At 49.9% G+C, this 27,123-nt stretch overlaps 1 protein-coding gene across 1 annotated transcript; it reads left to right on the top strand.

Moving 5' to 3' along the window:
• Positions 1-23,657, top strand: LOC138748915 (creatine kinase M-type). The gene is made up of 8 exons (XM_069909837.1): positions 1-107; positions 8,457-8,669; positions 11,558-11,712; positions 12,617-12,749; positions 14,001-14,172; positions 18,010-18,133; positions 19,874-20,063; positions 23,265-23,657. The coding sequence occupies exons 2-8, from the start codon at positions 8,477-8,479 to the stop codon at positions 23,441-23,443; spliced, it is 1,146 nt and encodes a 381-aa protein (XP_069765938.1). The 5' UTR covers positions 1-107; positions 8,457-8,476; the 3' UTR covers positions 23,444-23,657.
• The last annotated feature ends 3,466 nt before the right edge of the window (positions 23,658-27,123 follow it).

The following is a 27,123-nucleotide window of genomic DNA, read 5'->3' as shown; positions in this document are numbered from 1 at the left end:
GCGATAAAAGGGACCAGTGCGGCGCGCCCATCCCCGGGTCACCCCACACCAGCGGGAGTTGCAGCTGCGAGTCAGGACCGGGTCCCGAGTGGTTCACCGTGCGTCAGGTAAGCGGCGGGGTTCAGCTCCCCTCCAGGCATCTCAGCCCCCCCCAAACCACGTTCCAGGCATCTCAGCCCCTCGCAACCACCCCCCCCCCCCCCCACCAAATCACATTCCAGGCCCTGGGGACAAGACAATTCAGCCACATAAATCCGCGTTCTTATCGGAAGGTAAAATGAGATGTCGATCCAGCGGGGAAATAGAGTTCATTTGGAACAGGTTTTAGACAAGATCGAGAAATAAAATCTAGCCGATTTGATGAATTCGACGCGCATTTCTTTTTTAAAAGAAAGTGATCCGTCGTCTGGCCTTTCAGTTTGGGGATCACGTTTGACGAGTGGTCACCGGCCGCTCTCTAATGGGTCAGACCGCGAAAACTCTCCGAGTTCATCTCAACCCCTGCCCTTGCTTTTCCAGGCGAACATTCTCTCGCTCCACCTCTCTTGTTCCCCCTCTCGCCCCCCCCCCCGCTCTCCCACTCAAGCGCACGACCCCCGCTCTCCCACTCAAGCACACGACCCCGTGCTCTCCCACTCAAGCGCACGACCCCCCGCTCTCCCACTCAAGCGCACGACCCCCCGCTCTCCCACTCAAGCGCACGACCCCCCGCTCTCCCACTCAAGCGCACGACCCCCCGCTCTCCCACTCAAGCGCACGACCCCCCGCTCTCCCACTCAAGCGCACGACCCCCCGCTCTCCCACTCAAGCGCACGACCCCCCGCTCTCCCACTCAAGCGCACGACCCCCCGCTCTCCCACTCAAGCGCACGACCCCCCGCTCTCCCACTCAAGCGAACGACCCCCCGCTCTCCCACTCAAGCGCACGACCCCCCGCTCTCCCACTCAAGCGCACGACCCCCCGCTCTCCCACTCAAGCGCACGACCCCCCGCTCTCCCACTCAAGCGCACGACCCCCCGCTCTCCCACTCAAGCGCACGACCCCCCGCTCTCCCACTCAAGCGCACGACCCCCCGCTCTCCCACTCAAGCGCACGACCCCCCGCTCTCCCACTCAAGCGAACGACCCCCCGCTCTCCCACTCAAGCGCACGACCCCCCGCTCTCCCACTCAAGCGCACGACCCCCCGCTCTCCCACTCAAGCGCACGACCCCCCGCTCTCCCACTCAAGCGCACGACCCCCCGCTCTCCCACTCAAGCGAACGACCCCCCGCTCTCCCACTCAAGCGCACGACCCCCCGCTCTCCCACTCAAGCGCACGACCCCCCGCTCTCCCACTCAAGCGCACGACCCCCCGCTCTCCCACTCAAGCGCACGACCCCCCGCTCTCCCACTCAAGCGCACGACCCCCAGCTCTCCCACTCAAGCGCACGACCCCCCGCTCTCCCACTCAAGCGCACGACCCCCCGCTCTCCCACTCAAGCGCACGACCCCCCGCTCTCCCACTCAAGCGCACGACCCCCCGCTCTCCCACTCAAGCGCACGACCCCCCGCTCTCCCACTCAAGCGCACGACCCCCCGCTCTCCCACTCAAGCGCACGACCCCCCGCTCTCCCACTCAAGCGCACGACCCCCCGCTCTCCCACTCAAGCGCACGACCCCCCGCTCTCCCACTCAAGCGCACGACCCCCCGCTCTCCCACTCAAGCGCACGACCCCCGCTCTCCCACTCAAGCGCACGATCCCCTACTCTCCCACTCAAGCACACGACCCCCCGCTCTCCCACTCAAGCGCACGACCCCCCGCTCTCCCACTCAAGCGCACGACCCCCCGCTCTCCCACTCAAGCGCACGACCCCCCGCTCTCCCACTCAAGCGCACGACCCCCCGCTCTCCCACTCAAGCGCACGATCCCCCGCTCTCGCCCACTCAAGCGCTCGCCCCCCCGCTCTCGCCCACTCAAGCGCTCGCCCCCCCCGCTCTCGCCCACTCAAGCGCTCGCCCCCCCGCTCTCGCCCACTCAAGCGCTCGCCCCCCCGCTCTCGCCCACTCAAGCGCACGACCCCCCGCTCTCCCACTCAAGCGCACGACCCCCCGCTCTCCCACTCAAGCGCACGACCCCCCGCTCTCCCACTCAAGCGCACGACCCCCCACTCGCCCACTCAAGCGCACGACCCCCACTCGCCCACTCTAGCGCTCGCCCCCCCGCTCTCGCCCACTCAAGCGCTCGCCCCCCCTCTCTCGCCCACTCAAGCGCTCGCCCCCTTCTCTCGCCCACTCAAGCGCTCGCCCCCCCGCTCTCGCCCACTCAAGCGCTCGCCCCCCCTCTCTCGCCCACTCAAGCGCTCGCCCCCTTCTCTCGCCCACTCAAGCGCTCGCCCCCCTCTCTCGCCCACTCAAGCGCTCGTCCCCTCTCTCGCCCACTCAAGCGCTCGCCCCCCTCTCTCGCCCACTCAAGCGCTCGTCCCCTCTCTCGCCCACTCAAGCGCTCGCCCCCCTCTCTCGCCCACTCAAGCGCTCGCCCCCTTCTCTCGCCCACTCAAGCGCTCGCCCCCCCGCTCTCGCCCACTCAAGCGCTCGCCCCCCCGCTTTCGCCCACTCAAGCGCACGACCCCCCGCTCTCCCACTCAAGCGCACGACCCCCCGCTCTCCCACTCAAGCGCACGACCCCCCACTCGCCCACTCAAGCGCACGACCCCCCACTCGCCCACTCAAGCGCTCGCCCCCCCGCTCTCGCCCACTCAAGCGCTCGCCCCCCTCTCTCGCCCACTCAAGCGCTCGCACCCCTCTCTCGCCCACTCAAGCGCTCGTCCCCTCTCTCGCCCACTCAAGCGCTCGTCCCCTCTCTCGCCCACTCAAGCGCTCGCCCCCCCGCTCTCGCCCACTCAAGCGCTCGCCCCCCCGCTTTCGCCCACTCAAGCGCACGACCCCCCGCTCTCCCACTCAAGCGCACGACCCCCCGCTCTCCCACTCAAGCGCACGACCCCCCACTCGCCCACTCAAGCGCACGACCCCCCACTCGCCCACTCAAGCGCTCGCCCCCCCGCTCTCGCCCACTCAAGCGCTCGCCCCCCCTCTCTCGCCCACTCAGGCGCTCGCCCCCCCCCCCCCCCCGCTCTCTTGCTCCTCCAGACATGCTCCACTTTGGAAAACGTTTTGCGAGAATTTGCCAAATCGTTTGCCGAGCCGCAGAAGTCGGTAGGACGCGAACCCGACCAGTGAACATCACAGATTCGCGCGATGTGGTTTGGAAAAGCGGCGATTCCCCGCTGCCAAACGGGGCTGCAATGCTTGGCCGGTGGGGGGATTTGCAAAAACCTACCCCCCTGTGGTTGGGACAGAAGTGTCTTTGCTTCGACCAACATTTCACCAGGAAGCTCCGAAAAAAGACAGGAGTTGACGAATGGTCTTCATTCAGTGTTGATTCAAGAATAAAAATAGTTCGAGGGAGTTGGACAGTAGTTCATGTCGGGGGTGGGGGGAGTCTCGTCTGGCTGTTTTTCTATAAACGCTCTGCCCATGGGGGAGACACCAGGGGTATGTTTTTAAAGGAGAGTTGTGGGTGCCTGGAATGCATTGCCGGGGGTGGTGGTGGAGGCTGGAACATTAGGGGCATTTAGCCCTTTGGACTCCATGTCCCTGTTTTCTAGGACGACCAACAATATGCATCTACCATATATACTTGTGTAATGGTCGATACCATGCAACAGTGCCCACCTATCCAAGCTCCCAATGCCCTGGGCACCTGCCCATCCCAATGCCTGGCCGTCTGCCCATCCCAGCTCCCACCTCTGAGTTCCTGGACCCCCCGGCCTCCTGCCCATCCCAGCTCCCGACACCCCGGCTGCCCACCCATCTCAGCTCCCAATGCCCGGACTGCAAACTTACCTCTGCTTCAGCCCACCAGAGCTCCCAATGCAAGTACTTAACTGCAGTCAAAAGTTTGACCTGTGTAAAAGTCAAACCCATCACCACCCCGAAAAAATTTGACTTGAAAAATTGTTCCAAAAAATTCAACAATTACACAATTATACTCTGTGTCCCCGTTTTCCAGGACTGGTTTTCTTCCCCACCACCAGCTGGTTTGTACTGGTGTTCATACTGTAGTTTACCCACAGATCCAGTCCGGAGTATATATTATAAACATAGAAAAATAGGTACAGTCGTTGAAAGTGGGCCTGCAGGTGCAGCAGGCGGTGAGGAGGGCGAATGGTATGTTGGCGTTCATAGCGAGAGGATTTGAGTACAGGAGTAGGGAGATCCTGCTACAGCTGTACAGGGCCTTGGTGAGACCACCCCTGGAGGACTGCGTGCAGTTTTGGTTGCCTTATCTGAGTATTCAAAGGGTTAATATTCTCTTGGACAGACACCAGGATGCAAGAAAAATAGAGTGTTATGTGTGTGAGGGAGGGAAGGTTTAGTTTGTTGAGTAGGTTTAAAAATCTAAGTCAGCACAACATTGTGCGCAAAGGTACGACCCTGAGCTGGAATGTTCTACAAGTCTGCAAAGTTTCTTTCCTCCTCTTTAAAGTCAGGGTGGGGATCTTTGACCTTCAGTGATAGATTAAAGTCTCTCATACTCTGGAGGGCAGGGGGCCCTCTGTGCCGCACTTAATTGCAAGTTGAGATTTTGGTGCATTTGGACCAACAATGCTTACGCCTAATGGTTCTACAAGTGGCCGATTTAGGAGATGGCCATCGGCCTGGCTGGAGCGTAGCTGGAGGTCAGCTGGATCTCATTGGACCTTGTGCTCTTGAACTATTCCTAGACGACTTGAAAATGGCATCACCGGCAGAACCTGCGTGTCCATAAACGACAGGAGAAGCTGTAAGGGTTTGGTGGGTGGGGGGGGGGGTGGGTTGGAATGAAGGGGTAATGAAGATCTGTGAACAAGTGAATTAAAATCAAACTAGATGCAGAAAGAGAAATTGGGTGAGGGATTTCCACATCCCAGTCCCTTGCTGACGTCTCTGTCCGTGGTCTCGTGCACGGCCAGACTGAGACCACCCGCAAATCGGAGGAACAACACCTCATTTTCCATCTGGGCACCCTCCAATCAGATGGCATTAATATCAACTTTTGCGGTCCTCATTAAACGATCCCCACCCCTTCTTCCCTGTCACCGTTTCTCTCCCCCTCCCTCAGTCGAGGAAGAGCAGAGGGATTCTCCCTGGTTTTTTGATCATCCTGAAACCATCACAAAAATAGCTGTTAAAAAGGTTCAACAGAGTTAATATTGACCTCTCTAGTTTCCATTCGACCCACCCTCTGTCTCCTTTCCTTCAGCTCTCCCTTTCCATGGAGTAATCTACCTCCTGCCCCATCACTTAACTTTTTTTCTCTTCTGCCCTCCCACCCATAACCACTGGTGACATGTCCATTTGTGTTCCCCATTTCCCTCTACCCCCGCCCCACCATTTTATTCAGGCCCCTGCCCACTTTCTGCTCATGAACTGAAACACAAAAGTCGGCAGACACTGAGATTTAGTAAAAATCTCCGATCTCCATTAACCACCACTCCCCCCACCACTTCTTCTCCCTGTCACCTTACCCCCAGCTCTGTCCTTCCCCCCCCCCTCCAACTTACCCTCTGCTTTCACAGAGCCAAAATCAACTCTCATCTTTCGTTCTATTATCTAAATGGTATCTGTTGAGGAAAAGGGGAGATGCAGAGAGACTTGGGTGTTGCTGTGCATCAGTCGTTGAAAGTGGGCCTGCAGGTGCAGCAGGCGGTGAGGAGGGCGAATGGTATGTTGGCGTTCATAGCGAGAGGATTTGAGTACAGGAGTAGGGAGATCCTGCTACAGCTGTACAGGGCCTTGGTGAGACCACCCCTGGAGGACTGCGTGCAGTTTTGGTTGCCTTATCTGAGGAAGGGCATCCTCGCCATGGAGGGGGTGCAGAGAAGGTTCACTAGACTGATACCAGGGATGGAAGGACTTGCATGTGAAGAAAGGTTGGATAGACTAGGCTTGTATTCTCTGGAATTTAGAAGATTGAGGGGGCATCTTATAGAAACATAAAATTCTCAAGGGATTAGACAGATTAGACGCAGGAATGTTGTTTCCAATGCTGAGAAAAACCAGAACCAGGGATCACAGTTTATATTGAATGATGGGGTAGGATTGAAGGGCCAAATGGCCTACTCCTGTACCTATTTTTCTATGTTTATGTTTCTCCTATCATATCCAATTAACACCTTTTGATCTGGTCTCCTCCCCCTGCCTGTCTCCACTCTCCCGTGTTTATTCACACCTGCCTGCTTTTTGCTTGTACCTTGAAGCAGGGCAGGCCCAAAACGTCAGTCATATATCCTTACCTCCTGTGGGCGTTGCGAGACTGGCTGAGCTCCTCCAGCATCTCCATGCGTTTTTACTACCATCCCGCTCCTACCTTGATGAAGGGCTCAGGCCCAAAATGGTGGTTATATGATCTTTACCTTGTATGGATGCTGGATGACCTACTGAGTTCCTCCAGCATCTTTGAGTATTGCGCAGAAACAGCTGTGACCACTTTACGGTTTGCAGAAGCTTGTTGCGCGTTGGTTCCCCTGGAAGTGATGACCCATTGAAATTACCTCAAACCGTAGTGAGCTCTGGAACATCCAGCGATAAGGAGAGCATCAAGATAAATACAAATTTCTTCTAACTGGTACAATGTGTTCCAGTTGGATAGGTTTACTGACTATTTCTGTCACGGACATTGCGTGACCTGCTTGTCAGCTCAGGATTCCAGTACCTGAAGTCTTTGCATTTCTCCTGTTGTATCTGCGAATGACTCCATCTTGTAATTACAATGAACCAATACGATAAGCAGTGTATGGCGAGGGCATGAAGGGGGAGGGGGGGGGTGGGGGTGCCCGGGGAGCTTCAAGTGGCTATCAGGACCCCCATCACTCTGCTCACTGCTTCCTTCGGGCAGAAGGTGCAGACGTCTGAGGACCAGAATCCCCAGGTTCAAGGACAGTTTTCTTTCCACCAGCCATCGTGCTCTTGAACCTCCCCTTGATCAGGGGCTGCTCCGACACCACAAAAGAACCATATGGACCATTGTATTTGGACAAGGGTAACTGAGAATATTATCTAAACTTGATTTATTATCTTTTAAAATTCAATTAAGTTCACCAATACAGTTTCTGTTTTACATACCCCTGTTCAGTGGCAGCAGGTGAGAATTTTGGTGCATTTCTACATGGTACACTGTGTATGACAATAGACGTTATCTTTATCACTCCCTCACTTCAAGTACTAGTCATCCAGTACAACCATTCTCAGCAGCACATTTAAGTCAAAGCCGCATTTTCTTTTCGCCTCACAGTTTATTATATGCAGTCAGCACTAGGAGAGGAGGAGGGAAGAGAGTCTGAGGGGACGGCCACAGCCAAGCAAAAGGTTGAGAGTGGCCGGTCTAATCTGTGACCTATTTACCTGGGAAAGAAGACAGGGGCAGTCTGCTTTGTCTCCCCACCATCGAGAACATCTGAGGGCAGCAGCAATCATCAGGGATCCACCCCACCCAGCACACGCTCAGTTCTCGGTGCCGCCATCAGGAAAGAGGTCTCGGTGCCACAAGACTCGCACCCACCAGGTTCGGGAACAGCTGCGACCCCTCCACCATCAGACTCCTCAACGCCAAACTCAATCAGGGACTCATTTAAGGACTCTTTTGCATTTTATTGATTTTCTTTCTCTCTGTATTGAAGCATTTCTTTACATTTCTTTACTTGTTTGCATGCGTACCTGTCTTCTTGAGTAGCTTTTTGCATTACCAATGAGCGGTAATCCTGCAGGAAATAGATTCGCAGGGTTGTCTGACAATAAATCTAAACGCTCTCCAATGCCTTTCATAACTGTATTGTGTTATGAGCCCAAAGGATCCCAAAACCCAGCAGCAATAGACATTCAGCAAGACAAGTAGTTACTTTAACAAAAGTTGTTTTTAATTATCTTTAAACATGAAAACAGAATCAAACTTATCTCTAATAACTTAACTAACTCAACTTAACCCCATTCTAATTCTAAGCGCACGTGTATGCAATGTTTGTGTAAATTTAAGAAAATTCTTTGGTTCACAGTCCAATCTCACTTCCCATTCTTCCAAATTCTCTGGTTGCAGGCAATTCTTGTACTGTGCCCAGAATTTAACATGTCTAAAGTTTACCTGGCTTTGGTGCTCGAAAGGTAAATGTTTACATTTAAGGAAAGACTGGATAGTTACATGGAGAGGAGAGGACTGAAAGGGTAAGGACCGGGTGCTGGTCAGTGGGACTAGGAGGGTGGGGATTTGTTACGGCATGGACTAGTAGGGCCGAACTGGCCTGTTCTGTGCTGTAAGTGGTTATATATGGTTATATATGGTTATATATGGTTATATATGGTTACAGTTTTATCTCTGTTTACTCCAGAAAGTTTGCAGCATTGGAAGGCCCGAATTAACTCATTTATCCCTCGCTCCCTTAGGAGTCAGCCAACCTCCAACCATGCCTTTCGGAAACACTCACAATAAATGGAAGCTGAACTATAAGGCGGAGGAAGAATTCCCCGACCTCACCAAGCACAACAACCACATGGCCAAGGCTTTAACCCTGGACATCTACAAGAAACTTCGGGACAAGGAGACCCCAAGTGGCTTCACTCTCGATGACATCATCCAGACAGGGGTGGACAACCCAGGTGAAAGAGGGTCATGGACGCTGGGATCCAAAGTGGGTTGAGCAGCGTCAGTGGGAAGAAAGAAAACGGTCAACATTTTGAGCTGAAACTCTTCCCGGGGACTTGGGAAAGCCAACATAAGGGGATCAGGATGGGAGGGGGTGCGACATGGGCCCCCACAAGGGATTGGCCAACCAGGTAGAGGTAAATTATGACAGACAGGGGAAGAGGAGTGGCAAATGGGGGGGAGGATGGTGGGGAGAGAGAGGCAAGGCAAGCAAGGGGCGGCCTGAGGAAAAATGAGTCACGCGGGGCGGGGGGAGGCCGTGGGTGGTTAGAAGGCAGGTCGCCAATGCTGAGATCTGATACAGAGAAGGTGAGAACTATGGAATAGAGAGATGAAATGGAACTGAAGGTGGGTGGGGTGAAGTTGGGGGGTGTGGTGTGGAAGGAGAGAGTGGAAGAATCTGAAAACATTTAACCATCGCTACATCTGCAGGTTCCTCCCTTCTACGAAGCTGCCTGAAGAACGAACGATAACCTTATAGATAATTAACCCCTCCTCCCCCAAGTTTACAGATAAAGCCTCTGACCAGGGCGACTCTTAAGGAGACACTTTGAGGGTCACCCCAAAGGCGAGCGGCATCAACCAGCTCTTCATCCTGGGCGACGCCATTGCAGTTTCACACAACTTGATTCAAACAGCTGCTACGAGCAAAGCCCGACCAAGGCTGGCTGAATATTTGCTTCCATCTTCACCCAAAGGGCTATGTGTTACTTCAGAGGACATTTACTTTTACAATTTTAAACTTGCATAATTTTACCTATTATTCTTATCTTTAAAATTTATTTTCCTTGATTTTTTTCCCCCTCCCTGTTGCTTGAGGCAGCTGGTTGCTTGAATTCCGGATATCACACACCCATATCACACCCAGGTGACCTGAGGGGGCACAGGATGGTGGGTAGGTGGTGGAGCCAGGTAAAATAACTGCATTTGGAGCCAATGAGGAGAGGGAATGAGGATGGGTGGGGTACCGGGGCGAAAACGATCCTCCCTCCCTCACATTGCTTTTGCATGAACCACTCTGTTTTATCTCAAAACGTCCACCCTTCTTCTGATGCCCTTGATTAGGTGAAGAGGGAGGATGGGCAAACACACCCCCATCACTCCATGCACACTCTTCCTTGTCAGGTCCACGGGTGGTGTGGGGGAGACATGAGGAGTCGAAGACTCACTGCTGATCTCCATGGAAAGCCGACCATTTCTGAACATCATTATCCCATTGGGCCTGGAAGCAACAGTATCCATTAACGTCATCAAACCAACTGGTGAAAGAAGCAGAGTTTGTTCTGGAAGTTGAGGAGGCAGTTCCAGGGCCTTAGGGACCTCGTCAGTGGATGTGATTTTATCCATGGGCGGGCAAGAGACCTGAACCAGAGATCATGAAGAATCAGAGGAGAGGCTCACAGAGAGAGAATGAAGTGAGGGGGAGGCCGAGGGAGAAATCTCCGAGATCATCAACCATTAAGCCATGCAACCATAGTTCAGAACAGCACAGAAAGCAGGTCCTTTGGCTCTTCTAGTCCGTCAAACTATTATTTTGCTTAGTCCCACTGACTTATACCCTCCATATCCCTCCCAGCCATGTACCTGCCAAAATGTTGCATAAATGTTAAAATTGAGCCAGCATTCACCGCTCGTTCCACACTCCCACCACTCTCTGTGTGAGGAAGTTCCCCCTCATGTTCACCCTAAACTTGTCCCCTCTCACGCTCAACCCATGTCCTCTGGTTTGTATCTCACCTACCCTCAGTGAAAAAAAACCGACCTACATTTATACCTCTCAAAATTTCAAATACCTCCCTTCATTCTTCTACACTCCAGGGAATAAAGTACTAACCTGTTTCCCTGTAACTCAGTTCCTCAAGTCCTGGCAGTATCCTAGTAAATCTACTCTGCACATGTTCTATCTTAGACAAGGTTTAATCATGAGCGGATCCATTTTCCCACTCTGCCCCACTGCCCAACCTTTGATGCCCTGGCTTATCAAGAACCAATCAATCTCTGCCTTAAATACACCCAATGACCTGACCTGTGGCAACAAATTCCATAGATTCACCACCCTCTGCATTTCTGTTCTAAGCAGACACCTTTCAATCTTGAAAGTTGTGCCCTCTTGTCCTAGACTCTCCCACCGTGGGAAACAACCTTTCCACATCTACTCTGTCCACGTCTTTCAACATTCAAAGTGTTTCAATGAGATCCCCCCCCCCCACCACACCATTCTCCTAAATCCCAACGAGTACAGGCCAAGAGCTGTCAGGCATCAATAATGTCGATCAAACCTTTATCTGTTGGAGTGTCATAACCAGGAGAGAATGGGTTTAAGTTATGGAAGGGGGTTTTCAAGGAAATATGAAGGTTTTTTTTTTAAACACAGTTTTTGACATCTGAAACTCGAATTGGGCGAAGAGGCACTCTTAGACTTTTAAGTTGGTATTGAATACAATGAATGCTGTCTGACCTGCTGAGCTCCTCAGTCAATTCTCTATCTGCCCAAGGCATCCAATGTCATGGTCCTACTGCAGGCAAATGGGTTTAGTGTCATTGGGCTGAAGGGCCCATTTCTTTGCTGGTCGACTTGACCACAGATGGGGATAGGGTGCGAAACAAACATCAAATTTTGGCACTTTGATAAGATGGAGCAACTCAAAGGGCCTAGCAGCATCTACGAAGATACGACAGTGACTGCTCATTTCTCCCCGCAGACGCTGCCCGACGCGCTGCGTCCCTGTAGCTTCCATTCGCTCATTCGAGATCTCAGCCACTGTGGATGTTTTCTCTTGGTATCGCTCCAATGCACTGGTCTGACTCCTCATCATTGCCGCCTTTCATACTCCATGCGCAGGTCACCCCTTCATCATGACTGTGGGCTGCGTGGCTGGTGATGAGGAATCCTACGATGTTTTCAAGGACCTGTTTGATCCAGTCATTGAGGACCGCCATGGTGGCTACAAACCAACAGACAAGCACAAGACTGACCTGAACCACGAGAACCTGAAGGTTTGTGCTTGGTTGTTGGGTCTCGCTCCCCGTTGCTCATTGCGCGCAAAGCAACGGCCTGGAGCCAAGAAGAAAATGAAATCTGTCATTGCAGCTCAGAAAACAGGCCCTTCTAAACTGTGCCAAACTATTTGTCTGCCTTGTCCCACTGACCAGCACCCAGTCAATAGCCTCCATACCTCTCCCGTCCATGCACCTGACAAAATTCTTAAATGTTAAAATTGACCCCTCATTCACCACTTCAGCTGACAGCTCGACCCACACTCCCACTGCTCTCTGAGTGAAGTTCCCCTTCATGTTTCCCTAAATCTTTACCCTTTCACCCTTAACCCACATCCTCTGGTTTGTATCTCCCCTCCCCTCAGTGGAAAAAGCCATCTACACTTACTTTGTCTATTCCCTCATAATTTTGTAAACCTCTAAAATCTTCCCTCATTCTTCAACACTCCTAACCTGTTTAATCTTGCCTTGTAACTCAGTTCCTGAAGTCGGGCAACATCCTAGTAAATCTTCTCTGCCCTCTTCCTATCTTATTGATATCTTTCCTGTAGTTAGGTGACCCAAACTACACACCATACTCCAAATTTGTCCTTACCAGTGTCTTATACAATTTTAACATAACATCTCAACTCTGATTCTCAATAGTTTGATTTACGAAGGCCAATATGCCAAAAACTCTCTTTACAACCCTATCCACCTGTGACACCACTTTCAGGAATTATGTATCTGTATTCCCAGGTGGGGCTGTTCTTGCCTGTCCCTGCCCCGTGAAGGCTGCAATGTCCCTCCTGGGATGGTGATGCCGTTGCGTGATGGTGGGGCCGTGCCTCCAGCTCCTTGTGGTTCCTTTGCTGTCGCTTCTGCGAGCCGATGGTTAACCCGGTGCCCTGTCTTTCCCCTCCAGGGCGGCAATGACCTCGACCCGAACTACGTCCTAAGCAGCCGGGTGCGCACTGGCCGCAGCATCAAGGGCATCGCCCTGCCTCCTCACTGCAGTCGTGGGGAGCGCCGTCTGGTTGAGAAGCTCTGCATGGATGGTGAGGCCAACACAGGGCTGGGGAGCTGAGCCTGGTTCAAAGACACCATCATCTCACTGTTCATACACATCTCTCTGGACCACAGTGCATGCACACAACACACAGCACGTTATATACATAAAAAAGCAATATAAATAAACACAGTGAAAGCCCAGGAATCCAACCCCTTTGGTGGATGCCAGATAAGTAAATTTTACAGTTGTTTGAGACTTAAATTTTTTTGAATTTTTTTCACATACAGTATGGTAATAGACCCTTCCAGCCCATGAGCCCGTGCCGCCCAATTACATCAATTAACCTACAACTTCTGGTATGTTTTCAAGAGTGGGAGGAAACTGCAGCCCCTGGGAAAACCCCACAGGGAGAACGTATGAACTCCTTACAGACACCGCGGAATTCGAACCCAGGTCCCGACCTCTGGCACTGTGCTAACCGCTGCACCAACCAGTGCCACCCCTTACTCTCACAATGCCTAACTAATATACCTGTGAAAACAGTTCTAAAGACTTTTCTGTTGCTGTACTTACACTGAACAAACTTCACTTGCATGAATAATATAAACCTTAAAGCATTTTACTTTATTTTCAGTCATGTTCTTTGAAAAATCTTAACCGTCGCTGCATCTGCAGGTTCCTCCCCCTCCGTGGAGCCGCCCGAAGAACAAACAATAATATAGATAATTAAGACCTGCCCCCACATCCTGTAGGGAAATTCTAGGTAGTTGGTAGAGTAGATTATTAGTTCACCACAACACTGTGGCTGCACTGGGCAGCAGATTTCCATGTTCTACGTCATTGGGAGGTGTTTGAGCTACGTATTGTGCACAGACACATGGAATGTCTTACTTGCTGCAGCCCCCACAAGATACACCAAATACAATAGCATCAGATTTAACCACCACCAGGCACCATGAGACAAACAAAAAGAAATTTGATGTGGCCCTTCTGGCTAAAAAGGTCAAAAGGGGGAGCAGGAATAGGGTTGCAAGGTCACACGATTATCCATGATGGTAGAGAATAGTGGGGTAGGCTCAAAGGGCAGAATGGCATTTTTTCTATAAATGCAAAACGGCCAGCGCAAAATAGTTTGTGCATAAGGGTGGGGAAAGTTGGTGCACTCACCGAGACAGACCGATGGAAAGGCTCCAGGCTCAGGAAGTGAATTGTGCACCTCAGGATCTCCAGTCTCCGACCCGACCTTGCATGTCGATTGTTCAGCCGATCAACGTTAACACCCGATTCTCCTTGGCAGGTCTCGCCACCTTGACGGGCGAGTTCAAGGGCAAGTACTACCCCCTCTCCTCCATGACCGATGCGGAGCAGCAGCAGCTGATCGATGACCACTTCCTGTTTGACAAGCCCATCTCTCCTCTGCTTCTTGCCTCTGGCATGGCTCGGGACTGGCCCGATGGCCGGGGCATTTGGTAAGTGGTCTCTGGAACACGACGCCCCCAACTGGACCTGAACCCCGCCTGGTTCTAATGCAAGGTGGAAGTGTGGGGTGGAGAAGTTGGGATTACCGAGCTGTGCAAGTCAAAAAATTACTGGAGGAACTTAGCCTGTCTCGCAGCGTCCGTAGGAAGTAAAGACATCCGTCTGGGCACCCTCCAACTGGATGGCATCGACTTCTCTGGCTTTTGGTTAACATCCCTTGCTTCCCCTAGTCTCTCCTTTCCCTGTCTCATTTCGCACAGACATGATGAATTCCACCTAGACCCTTATCACATCCAATTAACACCTTTTGTTGATCTGGATTCCTTCCCCCTTGTTGGAATTCTGAGACTTTCTGTTGTATCCTGCTCTGGCTTTTCTAATCTTTTTTCCCCTTGAAGAAGGGCTCAGGCCCGAAACATTGGCAATATATTTTTGTCCAAAAGAGGAGATGCTGTTTAAACCAGCCGAGTTCCTCCTGCATCTTGGAGTTTTTACTAAAGTTATATTACCGACGTTTTGGGCCTTTCTTCAAGATCTGAGTTTAAAAAAAAAACCACACACACACCTGAATAGATTTCAGATTTATGAACATACATGATAGCGCAAACAACCTTGAGATTCCTGCGGGCACAGCAGAATTACCACTTATTGGTCGTGCACAAAAGACTGTACTCAACGTACACAGGTTAAACTGAATGGAAGGGGGAGAGTCCACACCAACAGACAAAGTGTTAATTGGATGCAATAAAAGGAGAGGGAAGAAGTAATTTTGGCTCTGTGAAAGGAGATGGAGGGAAAAGGGGAGGGTGGGGAGAGAGAGAGAGAGAGCTAGGGGGAAAAGAGACCAGGAAAAAAATGGGGTGATGAAGGGGAGGAGCTTTAACAGAATCCAGAGAAGTCTATGTTAATGCCCTCCATTTGGATGAACCCAGATGGAAGATGAGGTACTATTCCTCCAATTTGTGGTGGTCTCAGTCTGGCGATGCATGAGACCACGGACAGACATGTCAGCAAGGGAATGGAACGGGGAATTGAAATGGATGGCCGCTGGGAGATGTAAAAACACAATGCTGGAGAAATTCAGCAGGTCAAGGTGTCTACTTTTCAAGCCAAGGTAAAAATACATGACCGACGTTTCGGGCTTGAGCCCTTCATCAAGGTACCTTTGCTACCTAAAGGACACTGCATGACCTGCTGACTTTCTCCAGCTTTGTGCTTTTCAACCACGGTGTCAGCAGATTTCCGTGCTTTACTTCTGGCCGCTGGGCGATTCCAGCTATCGTGGGGACAGATCCGAGGTGCTCAACGAAGCAATCTCCCAGCCTGCGATGTAGAGGAGACTACAACGGTAGATGACCCTGCAGATTCACAAGTGAGGTGTTGCTTGACGGAGGAAGCAAAACATGTGGCAATTCCATTCCCGATTAAAGGCTCAGGCCCAAATGTCAACTGCCTTTACTTCCTGTTGATGACCCACTGAGTTTCTCCAGCACCTATGTGCAATGTCCTAGATCCCATCACCTGCAGATTTTCCTGTTCACTGCTAATTACAGAGATGTCCTGATGCTCCCAGCCCTGCTGAACTTGGCACATGTCAGTCCTCCCAAACCTAAGATGTTGTCAGCACTTGAGGAACCGAGTTGCAGGGAAAGGTTAAACAGGTTAGGACTTTATTCCCTGGAACATCAGAGGATGCAGGATGATTTGATTTGAGGATGGGGAGGGGCATAAACAGAATAAATGCAAGGAGGTTTTTTACCAGGTGGTGGTGGAGGCAGGTACAATAGGGGCATTTAAGAGTCTGTGACAGATTGTTATATTTTATATTACGTAGAGATATGTTTTTGGGAGATAAATTGTGGCACGACTTTTAATGTAGGTCACAAACAAACACTTCATAACACAGATCTCTTTTAAAATGCCAGAGCTCTGCTCAAGCCAGACAGTCCAGGCTCCAGGTGCCTTTGCAAAAACTTTGAAAGATGCCTATAGAGACTTCACAAGTAGGTATTAATTGGACAAGCTGTGGAGTAATGGATTATTGTTTTGGAAGGTAACAGAATGAACAGACTCAGAAGATTAGGTCCAGTGCCGCGGTCTGTCTGAATGCAGTTGGCTGTTCTAAGAGGGTCATGTGGTTTTCTCTGTGTGTGTGTGTGTGTGTGTGTGTGTGTGTGTGTGTGTGTGTGTGTGTGTGTGTGTGTGTGTGTGTGTGTGTGTGTGTGTGTGTGTGTGTGTGTGTGTGTGTGTGTGTGTGTGAGAGAGAGAGAGAATGAATTCAGTTCTACAATTCAGTAGCAGCAGATGGGACTGGAACAGGACAAGCTGGCAAGCTTGTAGAAAGCCCCATTTGGAAGACAGGTTGAGAGTTTTTGGTTCAGCCTGGTCAAAGCCCTTGTTTTCCATACAAGAGGAGAGGACTAGCTGCCTAATGTTTCACTTGAAATAAGTAAAACAAAAAGGAACTCTGTGGTGACCTGAAAGAAAGAGGTTATCATCTGGAAAACCCTGATGGGGCAAGACACTGGGATTGCTGATCGGAAAGAATCAGTTTGTGTCCAACGAGCAAAAAATCTCTCTCTGAAAACTGACAAGAACCTTCCAGAGCAGTAACCATTTACCTTCAAGCACCAAAGCCTGGTGAAGATTCATAAATGTTAAATTCTGTGCACAGTATAAGAATTGCCTGATACCAGTGAACTTGGAGGAGTGGAGAAGTGAGATTGGACCGTGAATTTACACACACATGGGTTAAAATTAGAAGGGGTTTAACTTGGGTTAAATTAATAATAATAAATTAAAGTTTGATCCTGTTTTTAAGTTTAAAGAAAATTAAAAGTAACTTTGTTTAAGTAACCATTTGTCTTGGGAATTTCTATTGCTGCTGGGTTTTGGGGTCCCTTGGGGCCCATCACAAGATTTAGACAGACACGTGGAAGCATGAAAAATAGAGGATTATGGGTGTGAAATAGGGACAGTTTAGATTGTTAAGGAGTTCAAAAGTCATCCACGTTCCTGTCTCTTAAATACCCCTAATGTTCCGGCCTCCACCACCACCCCTGGCACGTTGTCACGGTGCAGCTCTAAAAACTCTGGTGAGACCACACTTGGAGTATTGTTTTTAATTTCTGGTCACCTCATTACAGCAAGGATGTGGAAACTATGGAGAAGGGGCAGAAGAGATTTATCAGGATGTTGACTGGATTGGAAAATAAGTCTTATGAAGCCAGGTTAGCAGAGCTGGGACTTTTCTCTTTGGAGTGAAGAAGGATGAGAGGGGATTTAGTAGAGGTCTACAAGATTATGAGAAGCATTGATAGGGTTGACAGCCAGTGCCCATTTCCCAGGGCAGGAATAGAAAGCACTAGAGGACATGTGAACAAAGTGAAGGGAGGGAAGTTTAGGAGAATCACCAGTAGCATGTTTTTTCCACAGAGAGTTGTGTGTGCCTGAACTACCTTGTCAGGGGTGGTGATAGAGTTTGGAACATTAGGGGCACATGGATGAAAGCAAAATAAAGGGTTATGAGGTGGGCTGAAAGGCCTATACTGTGTTGTAATGTTCTATCTTCCTCCACCATTTTGGTGAATTACTCTGCCCTTTTGTTTCATTATTGCATTCCCTGGTATGCTGAAGAACATAAACCTTCGCTGCATTTCATCACATTTTGCTCTCTGCTTTCTGACTAAGCTTGACACAGGTCAAATGACCTACCTCCAGCTGATTGCCCGCCTGCATTGCTGGTGGTGGCCTTCCACTTTGTGCGGCTGCTGGTTGCCGTTTCAGGTTGGTGGTTGACGGTCGTTTTGCACTTTTACTTCCAACAGGCATAACGACGACAAGACCTTCCTGGTCTGGGTCAACGAGGAGGACCACCTTCGAGTCATCTCGATGCAGAAAGGTGGCGACATGAAGGAGGTCTTCAGGCGCTTCTGTGTTGGTCTGAAGAAGGTGGGTTGTTTCTGTCTGGCTTTGGGCCTGGCTGGGAATCATGGGAGCTTCCCCATCGTGACTTCAGTCAGGCAGGGTTATCTACTCTCTCCTGGCTTGTGGGCGTGCTGCATAGACCCCTTGCCTGATGAAGGCACAAGAGGGCTGACATTGCCAGGCAGTGGAGGCACCTAGGTCAAAGCATCCCTGGTACATGGACGTTGATTTCATCTTCTGTTCAGACACACGATTGGTCCACAAACTGATCGGCATCTACAGCCTATTTGAGACTGCAGTGGGCACTGGGGTAAACCAGATGCAATGCTTTTTGATAACTGGTTCCATCTCTGTAATTAGCCATAAAACAGGAATTTCTGCAGGTGCTGGGATCTAGTGCAGGTCATAAAAGTGCTGGAGAAACTCAGCAGGTCCCATATAAAGTAAAGGGGAGTTGATGATGTTTTGGGCCTGAGCCCTTCATCGGGGATGGATTTGGCACACACCTTTTTGGGCTTTCCAAGTGAAGCAACGTTTCAGTTGTGAATCTGCAGGGGCCATCCACTGCATCTGGTGCTCCCACCGTGGTCTCCTCTACATTGGAGAGACTGGGCGCCGACTGGGAGATCGCTTCGCTGACCACTTCGGCTCTGTCTGCCGCAATAGCGCGGATCTTCCAGTGGCCTGGTACCTGAAGGTGCTGGGGATTTAGGTTGGGGGGGCCAAACAAAAATTAGAGCAGATTAAATACACATATATTTTAAATTTTGAATAAAATCTATCTTGAAATTGGGGGGGGGGGAAAAAAGCATTCTGTGTCTGCAGGGAATTGGCCATTGGCCTTCACTATGTCTAAAAGACAGGGCCAAGCCACTTGCCTTCCAATTCCTTCCTTTCCATTTGGTGTCCATTTGCACTTGCCCTCCAACACCCCCCCCCCCCCGCCAAGTCTTCAAAACACTCAATAATGCGACATCTCCAGGGTCTGCAGGGTGGAAAATCCCACAGATTTCTCCTCAACCCTTCTCCTGAGATCTCTCTGGAGTGTCTAGCCTTCAGAAAGAGTTTCCTGGCCTCCACCCTGCAAGCTCCTCCTATATTCCTGCTTATCTTGAGACCATTGCCTTAGGAGAGCAGCCATCTTGTTGAACAATCTACCGTTCCCCAGTCGAACTCGCTTCTGCCACAGCATCCACCCTCTACCATCAGGCAGAAGATACACAAGTTTCCAGATTCAAGGACAGTGGCTTTCTTGCTGATAACAGACTACTGTATCAAAAAGATCATCCTTTAGTAAAATCTTGTACTGTTTTAACTGAACTTTATCTCTGTTACACTACACCTGTTTAATTTTGCGTTACAGCTAAGTATGGGTTGACTTGCCTGGATAGTGCACAAAACTGAGCATTTCATTGCATTTTGGAACACAACAATAAACAATTCAACTTACTTCTTGCTCTTCCAAACTCCAATGTGTGTGGACTGCTCAGTTTAAGCCGGAGTGGATTACTGCTGTGTACTCCCTTCACCTCTCTAGAGATGTCTCCCCTCCACTCCCAGTCGCGAGGACATGGACTTTCCCTCCAGAGGTCCATGGAGGTGGAACACGATCTGGGTGCAATCCTCTTTTCCATCTCAGGAAGGCCGTCCTTCCCCGGAGAAGGGAGAAAGGAATGGGAGATCAGAGGGGGCTCATGTGGCTTGCTGTATCGTGGCAGTGCCACGCCAATGTCGATTCATTCCCACTCTTCTGCCCTGCCGCAGATTGAGGAAATTTTCGTGAATGCTGGCCGTGGCTTCATGTGGAATGAGCACCTGGGCTACGTCCTGACCTGCCCATCCAACCTGGGTACTGGCCTCCGTGGTGGGGTCCACGTGAAGATCCCTCACCTCTGCAAGCACGAGAAGTTTGAAGAGGTCCTCAAGAGAACGAGGCTGCAAAAACGTGGGACAGGTGAGTCCGCTGGGTGAGAGCATTCCTGAACAGGGAATGGCCATGGCTCCTCCTGGAAACCAGATATCCTGCAAACATTTGGCCCAATTCCTGGCCAGCACAGAACTGTTACTGTCCCAGGAAAGAATAAAGGATGGTTTAGTTTGACCCCTGTGATTGGTGGCCAACATCTTGTGCTGTAGGGAACAACAGGGTGGGTGATGGTAGCCTTCAGCTTAGGGACAGGTCCTTCAACCCATTGAGTTTGGGATGTGATGTTGAGGCCTTACAAGGCACTGGTGAGACCTCATGGAGGATTGTGAGCAGTTTTGTGCTCGTATTCAAGAAAGGATGAGCTGACATTGGAGAGGGTTTAATAAGATGATTTTGGAAATGAGAGTTATATGAGGTGCATTTGACAGCTCTTGGACTGTATTCGTTGGAATTTAGAAGAATGAGGGGGGTCTCATTGAAACATTTCGAATGTTGAAAGGCATGGACAGAGTAAATGGAGAAAGGTTGTTTCCCACTATGGGGGAATCTAGGACAAAAGGGCACAACTTCAGGATTAAAGGCGTCCGCTTAGAACAGAGAAGCGGAGAGATTTCTTCAGCCAGAGGGTGGTGAACCTATGGAATTTGTTGCCACAGGTGGTTGTGGAAGACCAGACCATTGGGTGAATTTAAGACAGAGATTGACAGGTTCTTGAGCCAAGGTTATGGGGAGAAGGCCAGGCAGTGGGGCAAGGTGGGAAAATGGATCAGATAATTAAATAGCTGGGCAGACTCTATGAATGGCCTATTTCTGCTCCTATCCCCCCCCCTTTGACTCTGATCCTATATTAATTTTCACACATTCCCATCAACATGCCCCGGTTTCTACAAGCCAACCACCCACAGCAACCCGTTAACTCAATGACCCACACATCCTTGGGACATTGGGGGAAATTGGAGCATCTGGGCAGATTCGTCTTGGTCATGGGGAGAGCATGCAAACTCCATACAGATAGTGGCGGAGGTCGAGCTTGAGTCCAGGTTTCTGGAGCAGTGCTACCTGCCACAGCACCCCGCTGCCCCTTGGTACCTCATGCCAAGCCTCATGAGGTAGGACCACTGATGGAATTGAAGTCCGAGTCCTAGACATGGACCTCGGGTGAATCTGGAAAGGGTCCTCACCTACGTGGAACCCTAGTGGATATTTCTCTCACATCTAAAGGCATTGAAGCCCCACAATGGGATGCAGTTGATGCCTGAAGGGATACTGGACATTGGGGAGATGGGATGAGTTACCACTTGCATTGCTGAATGGCTCAGAATGATTGTTGTACAGCACGAAAACAGGCCTTTCAGCCCATCTCTGCAGTGACCATGTTATCCATGAGTCCCATTTCAACCTACATCCCTCTAATTCCCGATACAATCATTTGTGTAAGTGTACCTGCCTCTGCCATTGCGTCTGGAAGCTTGTTCCATTACACCTGCTGCATGAAATAGATGCTCTTTTGGTCTCCTTTCAAATCTTTCCCACCTCGCTTCAAGTTAACGCCCCTTGTGCTGCTTTCCTTGGCTGATTCTACTCTCCGCACAGTTCCAATGCTGGGGACCTGGAATGTTGTAAGGGAAGATCGGACCAGGATAGAAGGTTTCCCTCCCTAAAGGATACATGGGACAACAAACTTCTTTCAAAAAGTTTGCTTCCTGAAAAACAAATGACAGAGCAGACACGATGGGCTGAATGGCCTACTCTTACTCCTATTTCTTATGTTATAATATGGTAAATAACTTCAAGCAGAACACAAAGATAATTTGAGATTTGCTGTATCCTGTAAGAAGTTGGAGAAACATTGAATTAAATTTTATTGAATTAAATTTTATTGAACATGTTTAATCGTGTAATGATGCCGGCACATTGCGTTAGGACCTAAAAATGTTTTGCCGCTGATTTTCATTTGTACTCAGCCTTTGATGCCTCTCGTGTCAGTGTCCAACAATAGCCAGCCGGAACTGATGGGTTCCAGTTGCCCTGCTACCATGGATGCAATGTCCTGGTGAAACCTTTCACTGTGCCCCTCACTGATGGCACAAAGATCAGCCAAGAAGGAGTCCAAATGCAAATGCAGAAAATGAATTTTCAACGACGTGGTTTTGTCTGCTTCAAGACTTAAAATATGACGGGAAGTTACAAAAGTAGGTTATATCTAAAAATGGTACGTGATAGAAAAACTTCATAAAATACACCCTAAAATGTTCAGGAAGCAAAAGTGTCGTTGTCCAGAGATATTTTAATGAACCAGCTGGTAGGTTTGTGATCACTGCTGCTGGAGTTACCTTGACCTAGTTCAAGATGTTTATTAACAGTGGCATTGAGTTCAAGAGCTATGAGGTAATGTTACAGCTCAACCAGTCCTTGGTTAGACACCACAGTATTGCGTTTAGTTCTGGTCACCTCAATGCAGGAAAGATGTGGATGCTGCAGAGAGAGTGCAGAGGAGATTTGCCTGGATTGGAGAGCGTGCCTTATGAGGATAGGTTGAGTGAACTTGGTCTGTTCCCCTTGGAGCGATGGAGGATGAAGGGTGACCCGATAGAAGTGGACAAGATGATGAAAGGCATTGATTCTGTGGATGGCCAGAGGCTTACCCAGGGCTGAAATGGCATCGAATTAAGGAGCCTGGGAGTAAGTCCGGGGGGGGGGGGGCGGGGTGTAAGAGGTAGGTTTTTCACCCAGAGTGGTGGGTGCATGGCCAGCAATTCTGGCAACGGCGATGGAGGCAACTACAATAGGATATTCTAAGAGACTATTAAATTGGTACATGGAACCAAGAAAGAAGGTTGGTTATCCAGTGGGGAAATTCAAGGCAGCATTATTCAGTTATTGGGTTGGCACAACACTGTGGGCTGAAGGGCTATAGATTTCTGTGTTCTATGTAATTGACTGAATTTAATCTCCTTGAACTTGTCTGTACCCTGGGGAAAAAAGACTCCAACTGTCTACTTTATCTGCACCCCTTCATTTCATCTCCAAAAAGGTAATTGTTTGGCCTCCTTCCCTCCAGAGTGAAAACTAAACCATCCTTTATTCTTTCCTGGGACAGTAACAGTTCTGTCCAGTCCAAGTCCCCCGGTTCCAGGATCATCATTGCAAATCTTTTCTCCACCCATTCCAGCCCCATCCAATTCTGTGAGTCCCAGTGGTTTCATGGTCTCCCCTTTGCCCATCCAGGTGGAGTGGACACCGCAGCAGTTGGCAGCATCTATGACATCTCCAACGCTGACCGTCTGGGCTTCTCTGAGGTGGAACAGGTCCAGATGGTGGTGGACGGTGTGAAGCTGATGATCGAGATGGAGAAGAGGCTGGAAAAGGGGAAGAGCATCGATGACTTGATGCCGGCTCAGAAGTAGACCTTGGGTTGGCTGGGTCCCCGCCACTCTGTGCTGCCTTGGAATATCACAGGTTGCGAACTTTGAACTTTGGAGTTTCCCACTCCAATCTTTCTTGGCCACAGCTCTCATGTCTCAAATGAGGATACTATCTCCGAAGAAGCAGAAGGTTTGGCTTCATCACATTCAGAATTGCGAGACACAATTTTAACCTGAATAAAATATGGCCCCAAAATCTTTGGTCTCTTGTCTTCTGTCAATGGGCGTGTTAGCTGCAGAAGTCGTATTGTGTCCTGGCCAACTTGAATGAACTGGAGAAAGATGAGGACAACAGGAGCTGGAATACTGAGCCAGACCAGGCAGCATCCTCGAGCAGGAATAGACATGCCTCTGCGCATGGCGCCTGGCCTGTGCTGAGGCCCTCCAGGTCTTCTCTGCAAATGAAATAGTTTCCCCACTTGGATAATTATTCCCACTTTCTGCCCCGAATTCTCAAAAGGTTTTCATTCATTTCCTGTTGCTGTGCCCTTGAATTCTTTGGACCATTTCTAGAGTTCAAATTTATTACCACATGACTGTACGTAACCAACCAGAAAAACCAACGTTTCTCCGGACCACGGTGCACACGCACACAATACACAGCACATAATAATCCTAACTACCAATGAAGGTACAATTTAAAATAAACATATATAAATGTCTTGGGGTGATTCCGTTCATCAGTCTCACAGCCAGTGGGAAGAAGCTACTCCCCTCCCTGGCAGTCTTGATTTTGATGCTCCTGTACCTCCTTCTGGATGGTAGTGGGTCAAAGTGTGCTGGAAAGGGGCATAATTCTTTGAACCCTTGTCAAAATGGAGACCCCAGTGAATCTTCTCGGCCATTTTGACCTTCGGTCCGATGCTCAGCAGCTACCACCCCGCACAATGGTTCAGCCAGACAGGACACTCTCGACTGTGTTCCAGTAAAATGTAGCCGGTAACCTTGCCCTCCTCAACCTCCTTAGGGAGTGTAGATGTCGCTGTGCTTTTCTGACCGATGTGGAGGTGGATGGGTCCAGGAGAAGCCATCCATTATATGAACACCAAAGGCCTTCCTGCTCTCCACAACATATGGACCTATTTAGGCTGAGGTTGTGTGCAGCCCAGTGCAGGTGAGAGCAAGTTGTGCCCCAAATGAACCAGGTTTTTAAGTAGAATCCAGTGCTCCTTTCATGACGATTAGTTTTCACGAGAAATTCCACCTCAGTTTAATGAATTGAACAAATTCTGTTAGAGCGCACCTGGAATTCAACTTGTCTCTTAAGATCTGTGGACCCTGTCACACAACCGTGCCTGCTCCTGCCTCAGACGTTGAGGACTTAATTCTTGAAAGAAATTAATTTTGAGTATCTTCTGGCCCATGTGTCTGTGCTGCCCCAAACACACCCACGTCACCAATGAACCTACTCACTCCATTCGTCTTTGAACCGGTGGGAGAAAACCGGAGCATCCGGAGGAAACCCACACCAACAAAGGGAGAACGTACAAACACCTGACAGACAGCGCAGGATTTGAACCCGGGTTCTATAACAGCATTTCACTAACCGCGCTGCCTCATTTGTCACGTGGAGCCATCCACAAGTAGAGGAATAAATACCTGGCCCTCACTGGAGAGCAGTTCATTTCCCAACTCCCCACATGTCTGATCGCGCGTTAATGCCCTCTCCATCCTTGCTCACATTGCCATCGGTGAATTGTGGAGTGGCACTGGTATGAAGTCCACTGTGGGCTCAAGTCAGATTTCCCTGAGACTTCTCAGGAGGACACCAGTTGATAGAAACCTGCACTCATCCACACAGAACAGTGGTGCAGCACTCATTGCATCGGGTCCTGACCTCTGGCCCCATCTCTGGAGTTGGCACATTTTTTCCGTGAGAACATGATTTCCTCCAGATTAAATGTAAATTATTTAAATTTTAAATTTAGACATAGAGCCTGGTCACAGGCCCTTCCAGCCCACGAGCCCATGCCGCCCAATTACACCCAATTAACCTACAACCTCTGTATGTTTTGAACAGTGGGAGGAAACCCACGCAGCCATGGGGAGAACATAGAAACTCCTTTCAGGCAGTGTGGGATTCGGTCCTTGGTTGTTGGCATTAACGGCTACCCTATCTGTGCCGCCTTGTCTTATGAGGGTGGGGGGTGGAGGGGGGGGGGCTATCTTCAAGCCTCCTGTGTTTGGAATACATTTACTTCTCAAAACAAAATGCAATGCAAAGATAATCCCTCAGCCTCTTTCATTCCAAGGTAAACAGTCTCAATCTATCCAGTCCCCCCTCTCAATACAAGGTCTTCATCCTTGTGACTGTGTCCTCCGATCTGATCCCTACCTCCTGGGTCTGCAGAGCGCACAATAGTAGCCCATGGTGCATCTACAAATTTGCCGACGATACCGTGGTGGTGTTTATATAAAAAGGGGCATTGAGTCAGCATATAGGAGAAAGATTGAAATCCTGGCCGATTGGTGCACCAATAAAAATCTCGCACTCAATGTCACCAAAATCCAAAGAGCTGGCTTTATGAGGGGGAAAACGAGAGGTGTATGATCCAGTGATCACTGGGGGATCAGAGGTGGAGAGGGTGAGCAAATTTAAATTCCTGGGTGTCACTATCGCGGAGGATCTTTCCTGCACCCATTACAAGAATGACATAGTGAACTCTGCTACACTTTACAGGAGCCTGAAGATGGGCACAAGGACGGCTTCTTCCCCTCCGCCATTAGATTCCTGAATGATCAATGAACCACAGACACGGCCTTACTTTTTGTTTACTGTTATTTTTTTTAAATATAATGCTGTAAGATATTTATAACATGAACGTTGCATTATGATGTTGCTACAAAACACCGAATTTCATGACCTTTTCTTGACAATAAATCCTGATTCTGATTCTGAAGAAAGCACGTCAGCGCCTCTACTTCCTCAGGAGTTTGCGGTGGTTCGGTACGACATCAGAAACCCTGCCAAATTTCTACAGAGGTGTAGTGGAAAGTGAGCTGACCGGCTGCATCACGGTCTGGTACAGGGGGGGGGGGGGGGGAACACCAATACCCCTGAGAGTAAAGCCCTGCAAAAGGTAGCGGACACAGCGCAGGACATCACAGGCAAAACCCTCCCCACCATTGAGAACCTCCACGGGGAACGCTGCCATCGGAGGGCAGCAGCGACCATTGAGGATCCACGTCACACGCACTCTGCTCTCGCTGTTGCCATCGGGAAAGAGGTCTCGGTGCCACAAGACCTGCACCCACCAGGTTCAGGAACAGCTGCTCTCCCTCCACCATCAGACTCCTCAACGACAAACTCAATCAGGGACTCATTTAATTTAATTTAGACATACAGCATAGCTGTTTCGAGCCCATGCCACCCAAATTACTCCCAATTAACCTACAACCTCCCTGGTATATTTTGAAGGGAGGAAACTGGAGCATCTGGAGGAAATCCACACAGACACGAGGAGAACAGAGAGTGTGGGATTCGAACCTGGATCACTGTAAGCACGTCGCCCAAGGACTCTTATTTTGCGTATAATTTTTATATTATGTATTGCACAGTTTACTTTTCTCTCTTTTGTATATGTATCTTTTCTTTAGTACGGTGTTCTTGCACCACGAATAAGTGGAAATTCTGCCTGGCCCACAGGAAAAGGAATCATGTA

This window comes from Narcine bancroftii, chromosome 13 (assembly GCF_036971445.1).
Source record: "Narcine bancroftii isolate sNarBan1 chromosome 13, sNarBan1.hap1, whole genome shotgun sequence".
Taxonomy (NCBI): domain Eukaryota; kingdom Metazoa; phylum Chordata; class Chondrichthyes; order Torpediniformes; family Narcinidae; genus Narcine; species Narcine bancroftii.
This window is presented reverse-complemented; position numbering and strand designations above follow the sequence as displayed.